Here is a 19,349-nt window from a genome sequence, read left to right on the forward strand (position 1 = left end):
AATTCGAGTGACAAAAGCTATTCATCATTTGGGAATCACACTATCTATTGGTGAAAACAGCATGAAAATCCGCTCAGTTGTTTTAAAGTTAATCGCGAACACACAGACAGACGCGGCAGAGGACTTTGTTTTATTTATAATAAGTAAGGATAGGTAAGGAAGTATATAATATATGCTGTATGTAACGATTTTTGATGTATTTATTTACTTATATAATGCCGCCGCCGCTGAACTTGGCCACCCTCTTTTGAAAGCAACGGGCGTGTCCAACGGACAAACTTTATTCTTTTAATGTACAAGAAATACGCATTTAACTTTATTTTAATTATAATTTTTTCAATTTAACCTTCCTGTAACTAGTAGAAAGTGATTTGCATTGATAAAAACAGAAACTTTTAAATTGCGTGTCTTTGAAATGATTGATTACAGTTATTTAAAAAAATATTTTCACTTCAATAAAGTCCAGATACGACTACGTTCTTTTTTGTTGTTATTTATTGAGTTTTTACTAACTTTGATATTACTTAGTTAATCAACCTTATAAAATGTTAAATATTAGTTATATACTTGCCTAAAGATTTTATCTTTTCTATTTAATAGTATAAATATTCTATAGCTGTTTTAGTTTTCCACGTCGACTGCCTATCAAAACTTCGACATTAAATTGAGAAAGTTGCCACTGAGTTAGTGCTTTTTCGTAAAAGCACTAATTAAATTAAGTTGTATATAGCTTGTAGTAAGCTTGGTATGTAGTTTTTCAATTAAATAACCATATATTTTATAATTTGTTGTAATTATACCGCATTTATAATATGTACGTAGACGATGTTTAAAATCCCACAGAATATTATTATGTTTGATTTTAGGAAATAAGAATAAAAAACATCTCAGTAAGGGATGGCAATTTTTATATCCATACAAAAATAACATCAATAAATAAATAATATAAAAGCACAATAATTACATATTAGTGTTTAATTTACAGGTTGGATTTTATTATTAGAAATTTGTCTATCAAAAAAGTAATAAAGGGTAAATAATACATAGTTTTATTTCAAGGGAAGATGAGACAGTAAATATGTACTTGTACTTAAAAGTAGAAAAGGAGATAGTACATTCACGAATACGTTTTTGATAGACTTGTTTAATTTTCATGCGTAGGTACATTTTATGCCAAAATTTGATATTTATAATGTCAAGTTGCAAATAAATACTACTATGAATTAATCCTAATTAGATGTATAAAAGCTTGTGCTTTTGTTTACCTAAACGAGTGATGGATAAACATTGTGTTTCGGCTTTACAAACTAATATTAATATGGCAATAATTATGGCATATTCTTTTTGTCAATATATACCGTTAAAGCTATCCAATAGGTAAGTTCTTCATATAAAACTTGTTAGTAGGAATTATTTAATACTCTTCAAATGTAAGCATTACTAAATTTAATACTATATTACACCCTTTGCCAAGTCGGGGGACTTGAGTGTCTCGTTGTAAAATACATCTTTAAAACATTGCTAAAGTATGGTATTAGTTATAACTACTCGTAGATGTATTTTTTTACATCTATGATTGATTAGTATTGCCCCATACTTTCATAGAAGTTAGCATTTGCGACTGCCTACTTACACAATTCCACTAAATTCAAAATTATAGGAACCCTAACTTCAGTCCAGGATCTATGTTCGATCTGAGAATAGCTGTTTTATTATTCGACCAGCATCGATAGATGATCATGCGTTTGTTAATTAATTACACCTCCCATGCAGGTTAAGATTAGACGTACAAATAAATGTAGATAAATCCGATTGAAATGTTAGTCAAGAGTTGTTAAAATGCTTACTGAAACCAAATGGTTTTAAGAAAAAAGATAATAAATACAGATTGTATAAGAAAGTAACTGAAAGTATTAAAGACAATAAATGCAAATATATGTAACATAAATTAGAACTATTAATTAGTATGTCTAAATGTTTCCGTCAATTTATAAATATATTCCTAGTTTATAAATAACAATAAATAAATCTTAAGGCACTTTGTAAGGTACCAAGATCACAATTTCATCATCATTTCAATGTATAATGAAGAGAAAATAATTCTGGAATGTCTATTTTACCAGGACATTGAGACATTTTCTTAGTTTCAATTGAAATTTTATATTCAGATGAAATTTGATTTAGGTATACTTTGCAGATTTGCTATCAGACAAGTCATTTCATTTAAATATTACAGTAACACTATTTATACAGTTACTTAAAAAAACATAAGCGCATACATTAAGTATTTCTGCATTGTGCAGAATAACAATACCGACACAATTTACAAATATTCATACTGTTACTAAATAATATGCAAAATTTGCAAATATGGTCTTAGACTACTTAATAAATAAATTCACGTGAAGGTTTACACTACGTAGATGCCGTCCAGTCCGCGTTCTCACACTCGCGATGGTATTTACAACACTGGTCTATGTACAAGCGTCCTAAGTAATTGGGCACGTCCCGCGCGCTGAATATAGTTCACTATCACTTTTGAAGTCTGTAAATGTAATTTACTGGAACTTGTATGACGTTGGTAAAACTAAATCTCCGATGGAATAGAGGGCGTTGGCGTACCAATGCACTCCTCGAGCCTGTTCTTTGGAGCTGATCCAGCTCGCCATCCACCGGAGCGGCGCCATCGCCGCGTGCGCTAATGAATGGCTCTTCACAAGAGCGTAACATGACGCCAGGGCGTCGTCTACTATTATGGTCCCCGCGCTGGTCAACGGCGCGAATACACCTCTTTTAGAAATTATGCGTGTTTTGACCACCTTGGATGGCCTCATCACGACTCCTGGTCCTCTCGTCAAAAGGACATCGCCGATCTGTACGTCTGCTGCAAATAATTCTCTGTAACCGTCAGCAGAAGCGAGCAGCAACAAATGGGAGGGCGTTGTGGTAATAGACACGCCATTTTCTGCAGTTATTTGTAGAAAATGTCGCGTTCCGTTCGGATCTCGATCCATGAATGTCAGCACCTGAAAAATATATCGCATACTTTAGCAAGTTTCTATACATATAAATATATACTAAGCAAAATTAAACTTAAACGTAAAAAATAGAACAGTACCATATGAGTTTATATTTCCAGTTACTGAAAAACTTAAAACTAGAGCAATACCCTAAACTGTTAAATATATGTAAATAAGTGATATGTATATGTCAATAAAGTAGTAAATTAGTGTTAATTACCTCAGAATAAATAAGTTTGCCGTCACTGTCGGCAGCCAGCACCCAGTCTCCCTTGCGGAGCGTGGCGATGTCTCGCGTGCCGTTCCGGGTGTACACCAGCGACCCGGACGGGAAGCACCCGGCTCCGGTCCCTCCGATAGACGATTCTAGAAACACAACCACAATTAAGTATGAATTTCTCATACCTCATAAGTTAATTAACTAAATTGATGTTACAGATAGACGTAACATAAAACTTAAACATAAAGAGAATACTTCAAAAGAATATAATTCGTGCGTGCCGTACCTACATAAGCCCAGTCAAAAGCAATAAAATAAAGTCAAGAACATAAAATCGTGCAAGGGTCGATAGTAAATTAGCTCGGCATATCCCTTTAAGGAATAACGAGATTTCTCTACGCTCGTAATTAAAATCCGATAAGATACGAAACAAAAGAGAATCGCAGGCGGTTGCCTCTCGCCAGCCGAGGGTTATCGCGTACCAGCGGGCTTCAGCTTTTATATCATTTTAAACAGGTAGGCTCTCGCCACCACTCGCCGCTGTGTCCTTAGTCTGTCCGTCTGCTGTCTGTGATTCCCGCACACAAAGACAGCTAGCTGTTCGAGGAAACACAAATTATAATCTCATAGATAAACTTTTTAAGGCGATAAACAAATTCAATCCGTTTTGTATTTCTTTTCAAACCATTGTCTGCAAAAAGCGACCGTCGGAAATACGGAACGAACCTGACTTTTTAAACATGTTTGTTGTTATCTAATAATATTTATTTAAATCCTTATCCAGCTTAAACTGTACCTGTCCATAATCTCTATTTCGGCGACTATGTAAAAAGTGTCTATTTACGTGAACTAAATGGTATCCAAAAGATGAGTCGAAGGCTTTGATCATAAGCCACTGAGGTGTACTGCCGCTGCGTTAGCAGCTATGCACGAGTACAATAGAGCGTTAAATATTAAGTGGCGAGAATGGAAAGTACACAGTTTGCCGCAAAACCTCATACTTTTATTTACAATTACAGTGGGTGGTGTAATTACACGCGCAAATGAGCAAGGCAAAGGTATCATCGCAAGGCGGCTGGCGTCGAGCCGTTTGCATGGGCTCGTTAAATTTTGATTTGTGGTGTAACCGAGCGATAAATTCCGTCGATCCCGTTCACAAACTGCGCACAATGAGATGGGCCCCGACAGATCGCATTACACAATAACCACACAAATTAGATTTCGTTCAAAGTCAAGCGCTTATTGTCGACGTTGTTTGTTGTTGGCTGAACACATCACACGACTCATTGAATAGGTGTCGGCCACCTTTACGCTTTTTTTTATTGAATCCATAGTATCTATAAATCATGTTGCGAATAGTGCACAATTTTGAAATTACACAAATGGCGGACATTGGTTTTTACCATATGTAATTACAGTTTCAATTCATTACAGTTTTTATCGATCATATAAGTAACTATTACAAATAGTAAATTACACATTCCTCAACATCAAATTATTCCTATTCCTATAACAGATAGCTGGAATCGTTATATAAAATCATCTCTCCAAACTTCAGAAGCTTTTAAATGGTTACGAATCCAAAGCCTTAAAACCGGTCAAAGTACGATTTCACAGTGACGTAAGTAACGTTAGGCTGAAGATGCGGCGATAAGCAACGCGGGGTCCGACTTGCTTGGAGTGCGCTGGAGTGAGGCTTGCGGGAGGGGGGCGGAGCGCCGGCGCAGCCGAGTGGCCGCGCAGACCCCGCCCCGCCCGGACCACCGGGAGCGCGAGGCGGCGCGCGGCCCCGGGCTCCGCCGACCGCCCGCGCCAGCCTCAGCCGAGGCATCATACATTACAATCCCGACAAATGTAAGCACGTGACACTATTCATAATTTATCTCGTGAATGGATGATACGTCACATCGCGCGACAACTCACAATTTTTTCTCCCTTGCGAAACATTTCGGTTGGCAGCCGCAATAAGACACACATTAGCCGCGATCCCGATCTGGCGGCTGTAACTCTGATTTATATGATATGGAATATCAATTAGCTGATCCATGCTCAGCTCATGCAAATGCCAAACCACGCCGGCTATGATTCATGCGCGCGCGCAATGTCTCGTCGGTCGACGACGCTCACCGATTACGTCCATATAGATTTACATTTCACAATTGTTAAACTCTCAAATAAATAGCAGCCTTTGGATAGCATTACAATTATTAGTAGCAAACCATTATTTCATAGATGTGATTTGTCTAGTTTATCTAGTAGTAGTATAGTCTAGTTTATATACATCCCATTAGAGTTAGATGATTCAATTGAATCTTCTAAAAACTAGATAAGAAGGATTTTCACTAGATAAGAAGGCATTCACAATCGGTTGATAGATTGTGCGCCAATATTTATTTAGGCCTCACAAATAAACAAAGATATTGGCAAAATAATAACTTTTATTTTCCGAAAGTCTCAGCTGAGTTTAAGCTGTCAAGTATGTCCTCATTCTGTATTTCATTGAATCACTTTAAACATTTCGTGTTAAGCAAAGAGATTTGTTGTGCTAAATAAAGTAGAAATTTCATAACTTTCAGGTATATTTAATCACTTCTGCATTCTACTGCAATTGGTAACATTAAAATTACATTTTTTGTAACTTCTTCAGATTACTTAAACTATATAGTGGAGGGAGTGCGCCTGTATTGGCAACCCTCGGTCATAAATTTCTTTTCTTGCTTATTTTACTTTTCTGCTTATGAAATTTGTCCAAATGCTAATATGGTAATAAATAAAAAATATCCTATAATATAAAACTTCTTTAGTTTGATAAATTTGGTGGAAAGCCGTGTGACAAGTTTATGCGTAAACCCCTGATCACAGTCTTACTTGGTAAGTATATTTTGTTCTTTAGTGACTGTAAAATTCGGCCATACGGTAACCCTAAGATTCTAACCAATGTAACTTCTTAAGTTTGCTCCCTCTATAATACAATTTAAGTAGTGGCAGGCAGCGTGACGTATATGTGAATATGTGGGAACCCTCGGCCGCAGTCTTCCGGGATGTGGTGTCCGGTGTCGGCGGGTTTCGCACGCTGCGCCTGCGCATGCCCCGCGCGCGCTCGACCGCGACATCGTTCACTCGCGCTCCTATCCCATATCCTATCCCGGAGGAATGTCTCGGCGAACCAGTCACCGGATGCTGCGTTCACTATAATATTACAATGTCGATTTATCGCCCAATGCTTATAATGTAAAGATAAAGGAGAGTGATTTTCATGATACAATCGCTCGATGAGTATCTGGCCCATTCAATGGAAACGTTGTTTCTAAATTTTGTCCTCCGTATTGCTCATTTTAATGTGTATCAATACGATTACGATTTTTTAAATACAGCAATATTTTATCAATATTACGACATGTTACCTTTTGTTAAAAAAAAAAAACAGAAAATCATATGCAAAACCGTGGGCACGGCCACTTAAGAATTCGTATTTGGCGCTTAGCAAAATTTACTGGTGATTTTATTGGTCATTTGTGAATAAACATTGTTTACTCGTCCTTCAGTCAGAGCCTGGCCGGACGATGGCCGGTCATCAGCCGGGCACGCGGTCACGCCCAAACCACACCAACCAAACTATCTGTCATCAATATCCAGCAGGTTCTTGTAGCTTGTCTAAATCTAATCCTTCTCTGTCATAATATAACCTTAACACAAAGTAGTAGTTAACACAAATTGAGTGCATCAAGGCATTTTATTGTGTATATCTTTGAGTATTTATGTTTCTTTGGTAGTCTTACAAGTTGGTAAGATGTAATGTATTCATCTATGCGCGGTTCCAACGGCGACGTGTATTCTTGATCGTGACCCAGCTCGGTCATCACCGGTCACGGCCCATTTGATGCGTGCCTCTCTTGTGTACAAATATTTTAGGAAATTCTTGTTTTCCCTAAATTATCCTCTATTAATGATACGATTGACACATGATTCGGCAGTTTTACATTGTATATAAAGGTAATTTATTTTAAGACGCATGTTTTTTTATGTAAAGTTTATTACTATATTACATTTACGTCGCAGTGTTACATTTTAGCTTCGGTACCATTATTTATATAATACTACGTAACTTACTGAAATAAGGTATGTATGATTAATACTGAAAAAAAAAGGATATATATTGAACACAACTTCAAACTTAAGCAAATGGAAAATTGGTTCTGAATATCTATTCTTCTATCTAATATTCAAAAATATATTATAAAAATACACACAATAACATAACTTTATACAATCAGTTTAAACATTGGAAACGAGACACGAGATCAATATGAAATCGATAGAGTGTATCAAACGCGTTGAACTCTTTTCCTCGGCAGGTCGCGGGCTCTCGGATCAATATTTTGATGAGGTATTTTAGCAACCATACAAAAGATAATAAGGTCCATATTAGGTTATCACACACTGCCATTCATCATACGGAAAAAAGATGTATCGGAGTTTTTTTTTTTTTTTTTAAATGAAGTTATATATATTATAGAATCAGTTACTTCGAGTAATTGTGTCTATATGTGAATTTAAATAAATTGACATTAATTATTTTTTTCTTGATATTATATTATTGTACAGTTGTGCTATTACTAATAATATATTCAAAAATAAGATATATTTATCAATCAATTGCTGTGTGGTATTAAATAACTATTCTGTAAAATGAAGTGTAAATGGCCGGTCTTATATTGACGCCTATAAAAATAGCGCATAAAAGTATTCGGCCAATGGGACGAGGTTCGATTAATTGTTCAGAACCCGTCATAGTCGGATGCCGCTATGACTTGAAATAAGGAAAGTACAGATGTTGCACTTTGTATGAAAAGTTCAATTTATAGTATGTCCATATGATAATTATTGTATAGTACTCGTATTCCTCTCGAATTTGAATAAAAAACTTTACATCATTAATGTGTTATTTATTTTTAAGTCAACTGACAAATTCATTGCATTTGAAAGTGTTAAGAATGTCATGAAAATGCATACTAATATTGTAAATACAAAAGTCTGTCTATCTGTTCCGCTCTAAACCACTGAACCCATTTGGATGAATTTGGTATGCATGTAGTTAAAGACCTCCATTTAAACATAGACTACTTTGTTTCAAAACCAACCCTCAAATTAGTATACTGGCAGATGAAAATACACGCGGGCGAAGTCGCGGTAAAATTTTAATTCAATATAATTAACACATACCTATGGTGTAGTAAAAAATGATTTTTTTTTCGATTTGTTTAACTAAGGGAAAGCAAACAGGTGGACAGCCTCGACCGATCATCAAGTCGCGATTAAAACGTACATATTTTTGAAGTAAGTGAATCAATAGATAAATTCAAAACTAAACAAGCTTCATGAGTTTTCCTAGAGAATTTTTGAAAAATTGTAACTCAACTTTTCAACAACACGTGCGAAACCATCAAACCGAAACCTTCAGCGCCTGCGCACAACCGACCACTATATTTGATGCCAAAGCCTTTATCGCACGGAGCCAGATCATTATAATCAATTATGTCGGCGGCTAAGTTTCGCTTTCATAAAACCCAGCCTTCGAGGCTCATCTGCAAAATTAATTGGAACTATGCGAGCGGCGGAATGCCTCCATTATATCTAAAACACACACATACATATAGATGCTCGCTCCTCATCGTCATGGAGTGTACACAACTACACATATATAAGTAGCCATTGAATCACCGGCGTAATTATAGAAGTGGGGGATTGGCCGCGGTGCCGTGTGCACGGGATGGAGATAGTTTTGTTGGTGTGTGTGAGCGAGAGGGTTGTTAACAAGAGCCTCGTTCGTCCGTTTGATCGACACCGCGCCCGCGCGGGAACCGCCGGGATGCATTCTTCTTATGAGAATTCAACTATATATTAAGTTTATCTCGTCACGAAGGTTAATCTACAGTTATGTGGGCGACGCCACGGTGACACACTTTTCCACTTTCATTTTCATGAAAATATATTTCAATTAAATTCATCATATTTACTAAAAAAAGAGAAATGCCTTCACAGGATAAGTCCGCCATTGTATTTACCTTCTTGTTATGTATGTACTTTTAACATGTATTCTTTGTACAATAAAGATATTACAAAATATATATATATATATATTAAAAAATAGAGTTATCGGGTATTTTATAGGGACCTAATGTTGGAGAGTCAAATTAAGCTAAGGCAATGCTGCGCGATACAAAAGACATCAACGCTCCTATTCAGTCGCTCATTTTAATATACGACGATCACTATCCTTGTATAACTGTTACAATTTTAGCAATTACACCCGTTAGAGCAATGTTACGTTTTCTTATTTAACATTTATTAGAGCAATCAGTTTGCGTGTGTTCAAATTAATGTAATCAAATTATAAGAATTGTTGTTGAGTCAAATGTTTTAGGCGATATCGCAGTACGATTTAGGTATTGATAAAATTAAGTATAGTTTGGGCGTAGTAATGTTATATCGGCTTGTATAGTATATATTATGATAACAATGTGCTGATTCTACATTCAAAATTATCGCTAAGAATGTTTGAATTAAATAAATCAAAAATTGGGAGAGGCAACGCAATCTACTCTTCACTATGCAAACTATAGTACTTTAGTCTTTAGTTTCTTTAGTAGAATTTGACGAACCTTTAGATTACAAACTAAACATCATGTAGTATGGGCACGCACGACTGAAGAAACGTTATCATCCAAAGGTAAATACCTAAGTTTGACATAGAAAGATAAAACACCGACCTGTTTTAACAGAACAGTGGACGTAGGACCGGCCGCGGTTGTAGACCCAGTCGAAGCCGGCCTTGCGCGCGAGCCACGCCAGCACGCCCAGCTTGCTCTTGTCGCGGTCGCTGGTGGTGACGTCGACGGCGCGGCCCTCGTAGTGCAGCGACTCCGCGCCGTGCACGTCCGACTCGCTCCAGCCCTCCACCACGCGCAGCCGCACGCCCGGCCACTGGTTCATCACGCTGATCGCCAGCGTGTTCAGCATCTCCTTGCATCTCTGGAAATATTATAGTTGATAATTGGCATAGGTTTTTCATGATATAGTTGTAATAATTAGCTCTTATTCTTGTCAGACACACAACTTTGACGTTAACTAACGCCATTTTGTCTGAACGTCAGCGGCGCGCCGGTTAAAGTCAACGTCAAAGTTCACTGGTGCAAGACTATTAAATTCTCTAAAACCGATGCTGATTATCATCTGGAATGCTTCCAGAGATCTAAGGCGATACAGAAAACATTATCCTTAAAGTATGTTTTGTCGCTATCGCACTTTGCACTATTTAACATTTACAGAACGAGAAAAAATATACTTTAGCTTAAAGTATACTTAAACTTTTTTGTGAATAAGAAGATATGTATTGTTGGGATTCCAGTGATAATCAGCATTGGATATTAGTGAATGTCATTCTAATAATAATTTATCATCATTCATTTCTTGTATCTGACAAGAAGTCGACTGCTGGGGACTGGCTTTCTCCAGTTGCACGTGTCGATGAAATTAGATGCTTGATCTTAAAGATTGGTTATTTTATTACCCATGTACCTATTTCACTACGGTATTTACTAGGATAACTTCAAGATAACATAAATTCTACAGTTCTAAAAATATTGATTGTAAAACTAAAAATAGCATTAACTATTTGCGCTTTGGCTGCTGATCAAAGGAACAATGTCGACGCTTCAAACACACGCCAGTCTTTGTTTGCACCTACTAAAGAAAATACCAATAGACGTGCTAACAAATTGACAAACGCGCCGCCCCACGACCCAGGGCCAACACAGGATGTCGGACATTTTGTCGTGAAAGAATAAATCAAATTAAAACGCGCCGCACGCAGGGATCGACACAATTTTGTCTGTGAAACTTCGCGGAGTATCTAAAGGAAATGTCAAAATATTTATAAAGAATCGTGGACAATGGCGGGCGCGCCGCGTGGCGGCTTTGTCGCGCAATGTCAACTCACTCTATGCAGATTTCTTAGTGGAAAAAACTTGAGATTGACGTAACGAATTGAAGCAGCGGGCGCTGCGATGGCCGCATTCAACGGGACAGATACTTTGGAGCACCGTACATAATTATTTCTACGAACATTCCAACCACCTAATAAAGAGTTGCGAGAAATTCGACATGTTTGTTTGTGTTCATCTGCAATTCCCAATTTTTCATGGTGTCCTGTTACTAAACTGAATTTTCCTGTCTGTATTGTTAGTTTTGCACTTATTGTGTCCGAGTTTATTTTCTAGATGATTGATGACATCTTTCATCATCATTAATAGGTAGAAACTAAATCACTTTATGTATAAAAATACTATTTTTACGTCTTAAATGTTTTGTGAGTGAATGGTTAAAATTTGAAGTAGAATGAGAGTGTGAGTGGAAGCGGCGGTAGTCAGGAAGCTGAATGTTTGCTTCCCGCAGACGTCTCGGTGCGCACTAAAACAATCGAATGCTAAATGCAAGCTCAAACACTTCGTGCACTTAAACGTGGGAACACATCGGTGGCGCAATTAGGCACCTCGCACCCATCATAACACCGGGATTCTTCTTTCATAACAATTTGTGTAAGCAATTACGTTAAATTTTCAATAATATAATAAATAAATATATTACGACAAATCACACAGATTGAGCTAGCCCCAAAGTAAGTTCAAGACTGGTGTTATGGGATACTAACTCAATGATACTATATTTTATAACAAATACATATATAGATAAACATACAAGTCCCGGGCCAATCAGAAAAGGATCATTTTCCATCATGACCCGACCGGGGATCGAACCCGGGACCTTTCGGTTCAGAGGCAAGCACTTTACCACTAAGCCACCGAGGTCGTCAATATCATGCCTGAAAAATTTATTCAGTGGCGGTTTTCATTATTTTGATACCTAAATTATTAGTTATTTAAATAAACTGCAGATTTACAGCAAAGCCACTATGAGTTTAAAAATATTATTATTTTGAATATAAAGAAATTCATGTCATAATTGACACTCATGCAAGGTCTGCAGGTTTTTATATATCTATTGATGATTGACAATATGAAGTCACGCCTGCGCCCGCGCCTCGCGACTAGATCGCTCGTCTCGATCGAGTCCCACAGTCGACGCGACGGACCGATGGCTATTATAAATTCATTATGCATATTTTTAGTAAACAAGCTGTCGATCACAATGCTCGGGCGCAGCGGGACGCCCTGCCCCCGACACCTCGCCCTGATACCTACATACCCTAATATTACAATTTATCTTCGACTCAGTATGCAACCGTATGCCCAATGAGCAACAAGTACTAAAACCAGTTTTTATCACGACTCGATTTAGGTAAATTCGTTTTCGCATATTATCAAATTACACCCCATCAAAAGCTCGTATTGATTAACAAAAAATTAACAAGCGGATCGAATACCTAAGGTCAAGTTATGAAGCGAATCGCAGGCAGAGCTACCTGGTGACGACCGGAGCACTTGCGGCTGCATAATGAAGGCCGTCCAATGAAATTGAGGTAAAAATGGAATAAAAACACGAAAGGATCATCGCACTGAAACAGAGCGTCCGCAGTAACGTGAGAATGCGCTCTGGCGCTGTGACGACACTATGGAGAGAGCAGAGGAAACATCTAATGATCTTAATGACTCTACAACTTTAAAACTTTAGTTAGACAAAAGCACAACAGAAATTTGACACATTAAACATCCTTCAATGTTAGTTTTAATTAATTCGAAAAACTTAATATTATTTCAGTTAAATACATTACACACGCAAATACTATGTATGTTCCATATTTTTTTCGGCCCGTGTTAAAATAGATATCACACCCGTATATATAACAGATATCTACATGAAATAGAGATTATTCTTCTATACCATTATTATTTTATATTGTAATCGAACGTATTGCCTCTTCGCATTCGCTTCATATCATATCGTCTGATTGTTTATTCCGCTCCGTAAAATCATAATCGTTTATAGATTCGAGTCCGTGGACCCCGAAGGTATCAGAGTCACCTATTTACCGACACACCATTCGCCACCTTGTCCGGCCTCGCTCTCGCCTTTAATTTATAACCGCCTCCCTCTGCGACCATAACAATATATTAGGATAATTAAATGGCTCTTTACATTCCTTAACACATCGTTTTTTGTACAAGGCCACTGGAGTCGAAAAGCACCGACCAATGCTGACTCGTTTTTGGTGTTCCATTTTTTGTCTTCTTGTGGAAACCACAACAAATAGTTTAAGGGCAGTTTTTTGTGATGCCGACCGTTCATTTTGTTCACGCGAGCTCTCTCAGACCCTATATGATGCGGCATATTTTTCATGCTTGCAAACATGTCAAAACAATAATTACTCAAAAAAGAAATCATATTTTGGGTAGTAAATTACACGGCACAACAAATAACTGTAAAGAATATTTATTTTAAATGGGTCTTGTTAAAATTATGACAAAGAGCAATAACACCATTTTGCCACTATCGTTTTCAAATATCTTATAACTCATTATTATTTTATATTTTCAAAATATTTACTTACTTTTATTCGCATATTATTTTTAATTACTGGGTTTACAGACCAGCATTTCAGTTTTATCAAGTAAAGTAATAGAATGCAGAATTATTTTCGAATGATGTGTTTAAATTATATGATATCTAACGAAAATTAATCCACTTACTAAGTAGTAAGTGGAATAATTTTCGTTAGGTGACTAAGTAGTCACCTCGAACTAAAAATCTTGTTTCCTAAAGTATGGTTGACTCAGAGCAAACCCATATTTTGGGCCGTGCGAAGTATAATTTAGACGGGATAATAACCCGTGTCGGAGCGTAACACCTTGTATTTATTGCCACAGAAAAGTTTTTCGTATTGGAGGATTGTTAGGATTGGGAGGGACACGACCAGGGCTCATAACCCGTATCTCATTCACGGAATAGAGAAACCACAACTTGTGAATCATCTCCGAAACAAGTCGGCCATCTTGGATGATCTTTTTAATGTCACGATTAAGGTCGATGATTGTGAAGTTATTAGCATATCGTTCTTAATTGACGATACACACCAGATCATTGTAATATGACCAGATTTTTCAGAAAAACGTGATTTACACGTAAATGTTTTCCACTTACTTAACGTCAAATCTTTGCTTTCCATAATTTTAAACATCCATATTTTAATGGGTTTATAAAAAGCCACCGGTATCTCTATAGTATTAGTAAATCGGTGTCAGAAGGTAAAATAGCATTCAAATATTTGTCTTCTATAAACCCTAGTGTTGTGCTGGTTGTCGAACACATAATAAATATGCATCGTGAAGGTACATCACCTGCGTGTGTATGTTCAAAGGCATGTAATGTTTGTCTACGAAAAATATCACCCTTTGTTGTCTTAATGCCGTCGTCGACAGTTTGCCGCGGCCACCGCATTCATTACAACCTCCGTAGCTTGAAATATAGGAGTTTGCGGTCGCTTCTCTCGCAACACTCGCTCACCGGCTATAAATATAGTATAACAAAACGATCGTATGTTATTGTTATTGCTGAAACTCATTGTTTTGACGTTTCTCGTATGGTTTCCATTATTTTTCCTTGTTTCTGACCAGATACTAGCAAATTAATATGATTCATGGTTTATTCTTGAGAAATATTTAAAAGTTTTACATAAGATATATTAATTTTACAATGTAAATACAATGGTTTAAGAGGTCTTTTTTTAGATAAAAGTCAACATATTTCGTAAGTTAACATTCAGCAGATATTCCTTGTGTAGGTCTGCTAACGAACTCGGTCTACAAGGCTTTTAAGGAGACGCGGGCGCCTTTCACTCGGTCAAAAAAACTTTTGAAACAAGACACCGATCCGCGGTGTTTGCCCGGGCCGCAGACCTCTGTTAATGAAACGTTACACTTCATTCACTCAACTGGAGCCAAGCCAGTGTCTATAATGGGGTTTACTTATGTCGGACATATAGAGAGAGGGAATATAAATATTTAAACGAATATTGGAGTAAAACGTTTTGAAGACCCTAATTAAGTACATGACTAAAAATAGTAAAATTGAACTATTAACAGTAAAGTATTTGTGGAATATCATTCAAAAATGATGCTATTAACAGCTGCAAACTTGGAATTCGTCTCATTCACAGATCAATCGTCCCAAGTCTTGCACCCAAGGGGCCGATCCGTTTAGTATTTTCATTTAGAGAATTACGTGTAAGGCGGCTAATACTCATGGGACGGATGTAACTCCATTATTTATATTATTGTGAAGGCTAACGTCGGGCCCGGGGTCAATAGCGGAGTCAATGAGAGCATGCTCGCGAGTTGCAAGTCATCGCAGTGAACGATGGTATCCATGCTTCCGACATCGATCAAAATCATTTCAGTCTTTGCTTAATGCCGATACACTCTCTAGGAGGCGGAGAAAAATTGCAGTCCCAATTTAGATAGTGCTAAATCACATATTTTAATTTTTCAAAATTTAATTTTTAAAAAAATATTGATTATTTTGCAAGTAAGGAAAATCCAAGGAAAAGTCAATATAAAATCAAAGTACAGTTTACAAGCTTGCATTTACTTGCAATTATCCTTTTCGCTAAATCGCTTTTCGCGCAGGCTATAAACATTAACTGGCGTATCGTGCTAATTTACTGCGTCAACCGGCGACGTGCGCGCCGATAACTGCTGCTGATCGATTTGCATCAGTAATTACGTCACTTTTAGCGGCGCGGGCGCAGGCGATGAAAACGCGACAAGTACGTGATTAACTTGACCCACCCCTTCCCACCTCGGGCTGGTTTTGCGCCCGTTTTCACGTGGGCATTTTCTCATTTGGATTGACATAACAGTATGAACTGTTGCAACTGTAATCTTGCCTTGCATCTGTAACTTTGCGACTACAGTTGCATGTCAATTCGTCAAACACATTTTTAACACGTTCAATTTATTACATAGCTTGCTTTTAAAATACAAAGCTATTAATTGTGCTTCCAGTGTGATGGTAGGCGGCAGGTTACCTATATTTTTACGATACTGGTAATTAATCTATTAGAATTAATGAATTATTTGGCAAAGTAGTTTGTCCTATAATTAGCATATTAATTAACACATCAATCTAATATAAGGTATTTCAGGTATTAGGTATTTCATTGCCAGAGCAATATATCTACATGATTTCTCTTTTCTATCACCTTCACATTAGCAGAGACCTGTCCCCATGCACAGTTATGCGTCTAAGCTACTTATGATAACTAACTAGAGCTATCTCTGATATTATATCGCTGAGCTTGATCGGCTTTTACTACACTGCGCTTTTACTAAGAGAAAACTATGTTAACGGTTTTTTAAGAAAAAAATTTAACATTTGAGTTTAGCTGAATGAATTAACTGAACTTTCAGTTTACAAGTTTTACACTGAAATTGAAGAAAAAAGTTTAGACCGACCCGAAGGAATTATTATCAAAGAATTTAAATGTCCCTAAGAAAGGACATTTAAAATCTAATTTAATAAATGATAATTCATATATAATTCATAACACAACAAAGACTTGTCATGAAAATGAATTATTGATTAATCAGTTTATCGGGAATTTATAAAAGCAGCTGTCACGCCAAGTTTGGCACGGCTGGCTGCCCCGGAGGCGGCCGGTAGGGTCTGCCACTACTCTTCACACCTAACATACTATTCTCATCAAGATCCCATCTTCAAAGAAAGATAAACTATCTTTGTTACGCCATTGACATGTAATCGTCGCTTTCATTGTTTATCCCCGTCCCGACGAGAAGTGATCGCATCACGTGGGAGTAAAGTCAACAGTCGCACACGTATCACACTATACGTCCTCTTTTGCTGACGGTCCCGAAGAGGCTCTTGATAATATTTTATAAGACAAATAACCCGATAAAGATGTTTTGACGTGAACCCGTGTTCATCGCTCACACTAAAATGCGTCCACTGAACACGTATAATAAAATATTCATTTACAATTTTGTGATTTCGTTTAGAAAAGGAATGAGAAGGCTCTAATTTAGTGTCAACTTTATTGGTGGCGAGCGAAGCGTTAAGGCGATGGATCGGTAATACGTTGACAGGACTTTCGAGGCGGCGACTTTTCGTAGATCCATTAGCATTGTTTTAAAGGATTAGTGCGGCGCTTACCATCGCGAGCGCATTGTGGGCGACGCGACGTATCGTTTGACACGCATATTTTTATGACACATGTCCTTTCGTTTTTGATAAATCAGTGTGAAACGACTACTGTATCGTAAGCTTTTGATAAGCCACTCACCTGTTTTTTTCTTTTTGCTTCAGAGATTTGACTTTAAAATGTTAAAACATCAATTTATAAACAACGTACATTTTGGATGGCAAAGTTCCGGAACGCTTTGACGGTCACAGTGTCAGGTCCGCGGTTGGTGTCATGTTACACAAAAGGTTCCACGATTTCAGATTGTTTTCGATGCCCAAATCAAAACTGATATCTTCAGTAATTTGACAAAATTACTCGATGATGAAGGTGTAGTGTTTGCTGCGGAAAAAATTGTAGGACTTTGATCTTTATTCCGTTGGAATAATTGAGAAGAAAAAATTGAGTGAGTCTATCTCCGTGAGGGATCTACAAAATATTGACTTACAGTTGAAATGAGTTGTTCTATCAAAATGACAATTGACAAGGGCAACAAGATAAAGAAGAGTTTTCGATTCATTTGACAAAAGGAATTTTGCAACATTCAAAAAAAGATTTTTAAGTATATTTGGTTGACACATGTTTGGAACATACAGTCAACTGCACGGAAAGTTATCATGCATGGAACTTTCGGGAAGTTCATAGGAGCGAATTATTGTGAGTAAATTGATGTCAACTTACCCAAAATAAACTTTAATTTTATATTTAAACAAAGAATATAAATTTTAGTTATGTTATTATAATAGTGCATTAAGTACAGTTAGTAATGTAATAATGTAAAAGGATTACACTAAATTAACATGATTGAAAGAAATAGAAAAAGTTCTCATAACAAAAACAAAGCCTGTCTATGAGGTGGGAGAGGCCTATTTATTTCTGGCTTTCTGCTTATCTAGGAACAATGCGCTCGGTCAAGTATAAGTTACACATATTGTTTTGGAGACCACTTGGAAGTAAATAGTCGGATCCATAATGGATTTTGCTTACTGGAAATCAACTTGAAATACTAAATTACTTAGCAGTCTGATATATAAAACTAAAGTGAGAAATATAGGCATAATAAATAAATTGATCCTGACTCACTTGTCTCCAGATGGAGTTGAAACTACAGTCTACTATAATAAGAAATGATAGTTTCTATATTATTAGATATTACGATATCGAGGGCATCAATTAAATAAATTTATTGATCTTACATTAAAATCAGTTTTACTCTATGTTGATTTTTTTAGTGGGAGTCACAATACATTGATGCGACGAGCTTGCAAATAACTCGGTGCGATCAAAGGCGACGGTCGAAAATTAATTATCAATTTGTCGTGGGTGCCAGGGCGACATAAATCGATCGGAGTATCCTCGCAAAATAAATATACTGCAAAAGTATTTCACGTGTTTATTTATATGTTTTATGTTTTATTTGTAGTAAAAATTAGGAGAAACGGTTTCGGAATTCTTTAAGATCTTGCCAGGTTCCGTTATCTTCAGATAAGATCATTTAAATAAAACTCATAATGATAGGACTTGTAACGATGAATATCCGCTGATTACGTAACTATTTATTATACGTTATTATGATATTCAATACTTGCAATGCGTTTCGAATTATGCAGGATATGTTTTTAAATACCAGCATGTCATGATATCGATACATGGGAAATATATATTTCGTTATCCTAATTTGCTCCGGAAAATATTGCTGGTGAATAAAAAATACCCTTTATGGATAGTGTGTCAAATTTTAATTCCGTAGTGTCTTTATTTTACGATCGGGGGTATCTGCCTGCAGCCACATTAGCCACGCTCGGCCACAGATAAGGATAACAAATGCCCAGTTTAAGGTTATCTGAGCATCGCGGACATGAGAGAGCTTTTTGCCACCGAGTCCCTTGATCGACCT

General features: G+C 36.8%; 1 protein-coding gene across 1 annotated transcript in view; it reads right to left on the minus strand.

Moving 5' to 3' along the window:
• Nucleotides 1-891: 891 nt before the first annotated feature.
• hh (hedgehog) overlaps nt 892-19,349 on the minus strand; it is a 38,130-nt gene continuing 19,672 nt past the window's right edge. The window contains exons 2-4 of the mRNA XM_053747828.2: nt 10,011-10,272; nt 3,241-3,386; nt 892-3,026 (exon numbers count right to left, since the gene is read on the minus strand). Coding sequence (XP_053603803.1) covers nt 2,559-3,026; nt 3,241-3,386; nt 10,011-10,272 — 876 coding nt within the window. The 3' untranslated portion in view covers nt 892-2,558. The remainder of the gene's footprint in view (nt 3,027-3,240; nt 3,387-10,010; nt 10,273-19,349) is intronic.

Source organism: Plodia interpunctella, chromosome 7, assembly GCF_027563975.2.
Source record: "Plodia interpunctella isolate USDA-ARS_2022_Savannah chromosome 7, ilPloInte3.2, whole genome shotgun sequence".
Lineage (NCBI taxonomy): Eukaryota > Metazoa > Arthropoda > Insecta > Lepidoptera > Pyralidae > Plodia > Plodia interpunctella.